The sequence below is a fragment of the Lactuca saligna genome, chromosome 8 (genome assembly GCF_052625555.1).
Source record: "Lactuca saligna cultivar CGN05327 chromosome 8, ASM5262555v1, whole genome shotgun sequence".
Lineage (NCBI taxonomy): Eukaryota > Viridiplantae > Streptophyta > Magnoliopsida > Asterales > Asteraceae > Lactuca > Lactuca saligna.
This window is the reverse complement of record NC_136424.1, coordinates 91,899,684-91,907,971: the sequence shown is the minus strand read 5'-3', so window position 1 is coordinate 91,907,971 and position 8,288 is coordinate 91,899,684. Positions and strand designations below refer to the sequence as shown.

At 33.6% G+C, this 8,288-nt stretch overlaps 1 protein-coding gene across 3 annotated transcripts; it reads right to left on the bottom strand.

The window, feature by feature from the left end:
- Positions 1-351: 351 nt before the first annotated feature.
- On the bottom strand, positions 352-2,586 carry LOC145012369 (uncharacterized). 3 transcript variants are annotated; one of them, XM_078971168.1, is made up of 4 exons: positions 2,035-2,586; positions 1,628-1,946; positions 1,205-1,279; positions 352-1,108 (listed from the first exon to the last, which is right to left on the bottom strand). In XM_078971168.1, the coding sequence occupies exons 1-4, from the start codon at positions 2,269-2,271 to the stop codon at positions 561-563; spliced, it is 1,179 nt and encodes a 392-aa protein (XP_078827294.1). In that variant the 5' UTR covers positions 2,272-2,586; the 3' UTR covers positions 352-560. The 3 variants fall into 3 exon arrangements, with proteins under 3 accessions (XP_078827294.1, XP_078827292.1, XP_078827293.1); XM_078971166.1 differs by having other exon boundaries at positions 1,205-1,946; positions 2,035-2,583; XM_078971167.1 differs by having other exon boundaries at positions 1,205-1,946; positions 2,041-2,574.
- Between the last annotated feature and the right edge of the window lie 5,702 nt (positions 2,587-8,288).

Here is an 8,288-nt window from a genome sequence, read left to right as displayed (position 1 = left end):
TTTAAAAAAAAAAAAAAAAAAAAAAAAAAAAAAAAAAAAAAAAAAATCATTACTACATTTTACGTAGTAGTTGTCTGCTTGTTTGATTCTTCCCTTTTAGTATAGCTAGCTTTCTTACCTCAGATTCATGATTAGGTCCATGGTAGAGTGAGATCGTATCCTCTTATTATGGAGTTGAAGGTTTTTATGGATATGTACTAAGAATGAATGATCTATGATTGTGAAGTTAAACTAATAGATGTTTTATGGAAAAAGAAAAAATAGGCATTGTTTCTTCTTTATATCCTAACAGGCGAAATGGAAATGAGTGAAAGCTACACATTGTGTGCTAAATGATGTTGCTTGCTTAAGTTAATTGTGAGAGCCCTACCTAAAAGTGTATTCCCAAATCGTTGATTCCATTACCCTTTGGGTAGCGTATATATACAAGAGTTTACATGATAAAAATAGTATCTAAAATATCTATAAACATGGACACTTATCTCCTAAGATACACCAAAATATTGACCCAACTATATGAAGATATTTACACACTCTATTAACTCACAATATCTACTATCTTAAAAGCAAAACACTTCTCCTAAAACTTGGTTAAAAATCATATCTTCCAACTCAAGTGCAACGCACTCCGATTCCATCTGTAAATTCATCCAATCATCACCCACATTTAAATCCCACGACACAATATACTCCAATGATTGATCCTTAGTAGGATTCAACTTCAGCAATCTGCTTACACTCTTCCACACCTCCTCAAGAACAAGTTTACCACTAGGGCCAGGACTGAGGTGGCAAGAAAAGGACAAAACTTTTGGATAATACGAGAATGATCTTTCATACAATTTAAGCAAAGTCTCATCAACCAATTCAAACCGATGTAAATCATGCGATAGTTTAATGACTTCTTCCTCAAAGGATTCTGCATCATGTTGATATTGAGACTCTATACCATGAAACACTGAAGGATTTAGTATCTGGTTTGAGGAATACCATGTTTGCTCAAAGCCATTCTTAATGAAACCTGATTGCTCCAATATCTCCCTTACATAATTCAAGTACGTATACTCATTGTTTTGATCATGGGTATTTACACTCTTGATACCTTCTTCTGAAACACATAATTATGTAGACATGTTAATTGTAAACTGCATAACATGAATATCAAAGAATGAAATGGGAAGAAATACTATGAATATCGATTTACCTTTTGAGATCTGAAACTCTAATTGGTGACTTTTTTCTTGTGAACTAGAGTTTGACTTGATGTCCCCACTTTCTTCTTCAATAGATAATGGATAAAAATCAGTTAACTGGAAGTCTGAGTTGTTAATATGATTTGTCAACTTCAAGCTTCTAAAACTGCTCAAAATGGCTTCCTTAGTATCACCATTGTCAAACAATTGGGCATGTCTATCATTGAGGGAACATATCCTTTTGATGGACATAACACTGCCATTATGTTGATCATCTAATTCAATGATTAAAGATTCTAATTTTGATAAATCCAATTTTTGTGCCCAATTATCTGAACCCTTTTTGTTTTTGGGCATTGAGTAGAACTCATTCAGCTTGTGCTTTAGCTTAGTAGGCCTCAAATTTCTACTGCTTAACATGGAGGGAAAAGAACCTGATTTTGTCAGTTTTGCTTTTGTATGAGAGACTTGTAAACCATCTAGCAAGATTCTTGAATTTTCTGATATATCCACATAATCTTTAATCCCCTTGTTTGTATCATTTTTATCAGGATTTTTTTCACTAAACTCTTCAATATTGGTATGATGAACCCATTCATCGGTTTCTAAATGATGAATTGAATACGTTCTTTGCAACACTCGACCTCGTTTCTTATGGTCATTCTTTAAACTGTCTTCAGAAACCAATGACTTTAAACGATCTTTAATTGACCTTGTGTGTGAGTTACGTTTTTGTTTACTTTGATCAGCTGTCTGAAAAAAAAAAAAAAAATGCAATTTCAATTCATTTTATGCAAGTTAAAATAAAACATTAGATAGATCTAATGGTAAATGAACATACATATACCTGGATGAGACTTCTTTTTCCCGATGAAAGTTGTGATCTTTCAAAAGAGTCTTGATCATGCAAGATTTGTCCATTAGTCTTTTGTTGCTTAGCTTGCTTTCTATGAGGTAGTATCTTTTTGACATTAGAGTGCCAATTTTGGTAGTTGATAACAGGAAATACACCAGATATGCATCCGGGATGCATATTATTGAAGTCATCTCCATCTTCTGTACACAATAACTTTCCCATATGAGAAACACCACTTATGAAAGATGTAATTTAGGCAACCTGACGAAAGTTTATGAAAGAAGTAGCATGTAATTTGTAGACGAGATTTTTTTGAATTCAACGACCCAAAAAAGTTGACCGAATCGGGACCAGTTACAGTTGAAGAAAAACCAGAGATGAAACTAAAGAATGTCGTAATCAAACTATAAAAGTAATGGCTGTTACACAGCTGGCGAAAGAGAGAAAGAAAAATCTATATCACAAGGTAAACGACAAAAACGTAGAACTTAAAACAGTAGCCACATGAAATAAAGACAAGTTAACTTTTTCACTTTTCAGTCAGTAATTTCTTCGAACACCTATTGTGCAGCTACCTGAGGCTGATTATGAATTTATGATAGAATTGTTTATAAATTCTTATTACTACTACTTCAAGAAGGGATGAAAGTAACAACTACGGCGAGTTGTATATGTTCACAAACTTATTGTATGATGAACGGACGAAGTGTTGTCCTTTTATTTCATTAATTGAAACGTTGAACGCATTAAATACGGAGGAGAAAAGGAAGAAGAAGGACCACGAACAATATGTGTAGAATAATCGAATTGGAAGAATTCTATAGTGGTACCTATAAATTTTGGATCTTTCGTCTTCGATGGGACCAAAAGCATAGACCCCAAATAAGTTTAACACGTCTACTGGTCATTATCTTCCACAGAGAAGATTAGAACGTGACTTTGCTGAAGAGGTCAGACTGACGATTCAAAAAGCTGATAGTTTAGGTTGAAGGGCTTCTATTTTGGAAATAGGATTTCTTGAATTAACCTTTCACGTTGAAGTAGCAGTAGCAGCCTACATCTTTTAATTTCCTCAGTATTGAAGCCATGGTTTTGTGCTGGAACGGATTGAATTTTGAGTACGTATTTCCTTAATTTTAAGATACTGTTGTTATTTATTTATTTATTTATTTATGAGAAATTAAATAACTTTTTTTTTTTCATCCACTTAACAAATTTAGTGTTTTCCTTTTCTACCCTTTAAAATCGCCGTTCCTTTAACATGATTTTTTCTCTTATTTTGAAATTATGTACCCTATTGTAGTTTTGTTTTTTATACTTAGAAACCAACCGTCCATCGTTTCTCAATTCGAGTTGTAATTTGTTTTATTTTTATTTTTATTTTATTTTATATATATATATATATATATATATATATATATATATAAAATAAAGTTATTTAAAACTTTGAAGTAAAAATTAAATAAAAAATCATGTAGATGTGATACTAACAACATACAACATATATCATATTCGGTTAAAACTCATATAGATATGTAATCTAAGTTGGTATCACCATCACAAATGATAGCAATCACTAGGAATGAAAGTAGTGCGGTTATTTTGCGATATGGTTCCATTTTTAAAATGGATTGGTGTTGTTATCTATTAAAAATGTAGTTCAGTGTTTGACCTTAGTTTTAGACTCCAAAAACATCTTATTTATTGAGTGACATACATGTGTCTAAACATAAGATATCAAAACAATAAGTATCAAAAAAATTCAATATTTTCGGTTCTAGACCCACTCTATCCGGATCCACCCTACCTACATTCATATTTCGGATTTAGACCCACTAAACCCAGTCTCACACTAGGAATCGAACCGGAACCGGTTCTATATACCGGTCCGGTTTCCAATTCTACTAAATTCCGTTAACTGTTTTCTGAGTTTTCCAGATTCGAGTCCATCCGGTTCGGGTAAGAACCCACTTTCATCTCATTGATGGGGTGGTGTCACGGTGGTGGTGACAATGGTGTCAGAGGTGGTGGCGGACGAAAGAGAGAGGAGGTAGTGGATTCATATATAAATATGAGTAAATTTGTATTCACTTATAAATAATACCTCTCCTCTTTCGCACTGGTATGACAGAAGGTTTCGCGAGAAGATATAAATGAGTGGCTGATACTGATTTTTTTCATTTTCAACATTTTTTTATTTTTTTAATTAAACTTACCTTTATATATATATATATATATATATATATATATATATATATATATATATATATATATATATAATAAAGTAAAAACTAAAACCAATTAAGTTCGAATGGGTAAATGATGGAACTTGGTTTCTAAGTATAAAAATCAAAATTAAAATAAAATACAAAATCAAAATAAGGAAAAAAAATCGTGTTAGGAACGGTGGTTATAAAGGGTAGAATTAAGGAAAATCATAAATTTATTAAGTGGATGGATCAAGAAGAAGTGGAAATATCACTTCCTTTTTTTTTTCTATAAGTTTTGGTATCCAATTAAATAATTATATATGTTATATTTAATGTTCATTTAATGATATTTTGATATACTAAAATAAAACATATCATCATTTAATTTGGTAGAACAATTTATAGAAATAAAAATTAAAAGTAGAAGGATATTTAATTTCTCTTTATTTATTTATTCTGTTTCTATAATTCATTTATTTTAGTAATATCTCATTTATGTGGCATAAATTATCTTTGAGCTCCACATCAAAATATGATAAATAAGCCTTTAAATGGTCAAAAATATCAAGAACACTTAAAGGGGGTTAGGGTTTCTGAAATGAAAAGGTTGGAGGGTGAAAATGATGTCCTGGTTTGAGGTTAAAGTGCTGATATATAGAGAAAATCCTAAAAATTATGGGCTTGGAGTGTAGTGTCCGCCACAGCATGACACCCTTCTTGTCACATTGTGGTGACCATCAGAAATACACATTCTTCTTTTGGAATGCCACATCGTGAATATATGGTTTTCCTCAAAAATCATGTATTTGACTCATTTATACCATCCACTGATCCATTTTGGGAAACGGGTGTTACATGATGACTATAATATTATCATTGGAGAATTAGTGATTTGTAGTAACTTTGGCGGTTGAATACTTATACTTGCGAAAGAATATGTTATGAAAGTTTAAATGGCTTCAATCCAAGGAAAGGAAATGTTGGTTGGAGGAGTTTGTAATTTATATGTAGTATTGATTACTACGGAGGAAAGATTAATTAGAATTAATAGTAGCATGCTTAACTTTAAGTCTAATATGAATGATAAATAGGAGACTCGATGCCAATAATGTTGTATTGTGTATTGTATGATTGGAAGACACATTAGGATTATATGTTTGAGAAAGTGATGAAATATTCAGTTGTTAAATTAATTTATATTTTGTTGACTTGGTTACTCACTAACCTCGTTGTAGCTTATCGTTTTGATGTGCGTGTCTTTTAGGTTCAGGTTAACTTAGTAGCATGAAGTGGAGTTAGTAGCGTCCGACTTGGATTCTTAAATTAGATTATTGTAAGACTATCTTGATAAATGTTTGTATTGATTTGTGATATAAATATACATCGAATTTATAATGATTCATGTTTTATAAATGAAATTTTTTTGATGTACTTTGTATTAAAAATATGAGCATTACAGTACCATAATCATTTGTTTTTTTTTCATCTGCAGATACACATACTTCATATTCATGATTAGATTGTCAAACATGCGAAGATGTGTCTTGATGACACTTCCATCTATCATACCGTATGTAAAGAATGTTTTCATAATGATCAACCAGTTTGTTAACAATTTCATACGGTATAATTCTTCAAGTTTGGTTTAAATGCCTTTAACAGTCGTTTTGTGTATAATTTCTTGAATTACTCACTCACCCATGGCAAATTGCAAAGTGGCTTGTGCTTATTCATCCATTGAGTGTTATTACTCAATGGAGGAGATATTTGGCAAAATCTTTTTTAAGTCATAAATAACGGTTTGAACGTAGTTCCTTCAAAGCATGACCGGTAAAGGGGCAATATGGGGATCGTCCAAGGCCCAACCGGTCCCCACCTACCCCCAAAGTTAATGCTGATTGTTTATTAGGAATTTTCATATGCATCTCAAAGGTATTGAAGCGGCTACAATTTATGCATTATTGGTGGCAATTGGTTTTAACAAAATAGAAAACGAATCAACTGAAATTTATAAAAACTGAGCAAAAAACGAATCGACCGAAATACAAAGACGCAATGGAATCAATGGCCCCACTTCTTCAATCATGTTTGTAACATTTGTGTCCTTGGATGAATCGATTTGAGGTTTTGGAGGGTCAAAAGTTTAGATTTTGTGAACAAGTGGTCCTCGAGATGTAAAGGCATGGAGGCTCACGACGTGAAGAGAGCCGCATGAAGATTCCATCCGGGACTGAGCTCACGAAGTGAGCAATAAGAGCTCACGATATGAGGAGCGTTGTAGCCCAAGCCCACAAAGTTTTAGGGCTTCCAATTTATTTAAGCCCCCTTCTCTCAATTTTAGGGTTCAGTTCTCAGCCTCCACCATCCCTTAACTCAGAAACCCTAATCTTAATCCACCTTGGTGATTTTGGATCCATTTTAGTGTTTTGGTGGCTAGAAGAAGAAGAACAACAACAATATGTTCTAGAGTGTTGGTTCAGCAAGGAGGCTTCATCATCATCATCTTGTGCACATTTTGGATCATTGTAAGTATTCAAGATCCAATCTTTATGAGTTCAAAGTGATAGATCTAAGTTCTAAGCTCCTTTTTTGCATGTTTATGTTGGATTGCATGCTTGGGATCCATAAAGTTGGCAACTTTATGGATCAGTGAGTCATTCTCTATGTTTTGTTCTTATGGATCTAGATTGTGGTTGTAATTTATGAATATTGTTTGATTTTGGGGCCATTTCTAGTCATTTTGACCTAATATGGGTTTAGGACATGCTTTGGGCCATGCATGTCCATCAAGTAATCGTTTTTATTAGCTTTTGGAGTCCTTGTTAACTTATGAAAGGAATATGATTGAAGGCTTAACGGATTAAGGAATTGAAAGGTGGATTGTTAGCATCAGACTGTTCTCACGATGTGATGACACAAGGTCTCACGACGTGAGAAGCGTTGTTCCCATTTCTTGTCATCTGATTGGGGCTCACGACGTGAGAGAAGGCTTCTCATGACATGATGGCAGCCCAGTTGATTTTTCCTTGGCTGAGTTAACATGTTAAGTCGTGATGAGTTGGTATTTGATTGGGTGAGCTGACACATCCCAAAATTCAAGACCAGAAGTTTCATTTTTAAATAAGTTATTATAAAACCAATTAGTATAGAAGCATCCATAATAACATCTCATGTCAAAACCAAATTAGAAATAATCAGAACATGTTATCATAAAACAATATCGGAGTTTAATCCCCAAGATCTCATGTGCGGAAATATAGTGTGATGTGCGGCGATCGAGCCGGCTCCTTTCCTTTGAAAACGAAGTACTTGAAACCAAAACTGAAAACCGTAAGCACAAAGCTTAGTGAGTCCCCCCATCATACCACACACCATACAATAACATATTGTCAGACAATTTTGGAGTGCTTGACCTACCCATGTCAAACCATTCTGGGGGACTTACCCAGGCCAGCCATTGTGGGGTGCTTGACTTACCTGTCGGTCTATCTCAACCGACTACCAGAGACTATTTAACCCCTACAACTACCACATAATAACATAACATAAACATACTACCAGGCAATTATGGGGTGCCTGACCTACCTATGTTAAGTCATTCTAGGGTGCTTGACTTACCTAGTTCAAGCCATTCTGGGGTGTTTGACTTACCCATCGATTTATCTCAACCGACTACTGGGGACTATTTCACCCCTTGCTACTACCACGCAAATATAGCGTAAACAAATTGTCAGACATATTTGGGGTGTCCGATATACCCTTCAGTCCTAACAACCGAACTTGGGGACCATTCCCCTCCTACTACCATTATTACATATAAGTCGAGGAGTGTGAAAAATAACGTGCAATTAGTTAGTAGTTTTTATTTTTAATAACGTACAATTAGTTAATAGTCCTAATATTTTTTCATAATTTATACAAAAATCTCAAACTAAAATTTGTTTACGAAAAATTCCTAATTACCGGTAAAAATGAGGATGTGACCCTTTTTTCCATTTTATCGGTTTCAATACTTACCCGGTTTCATTA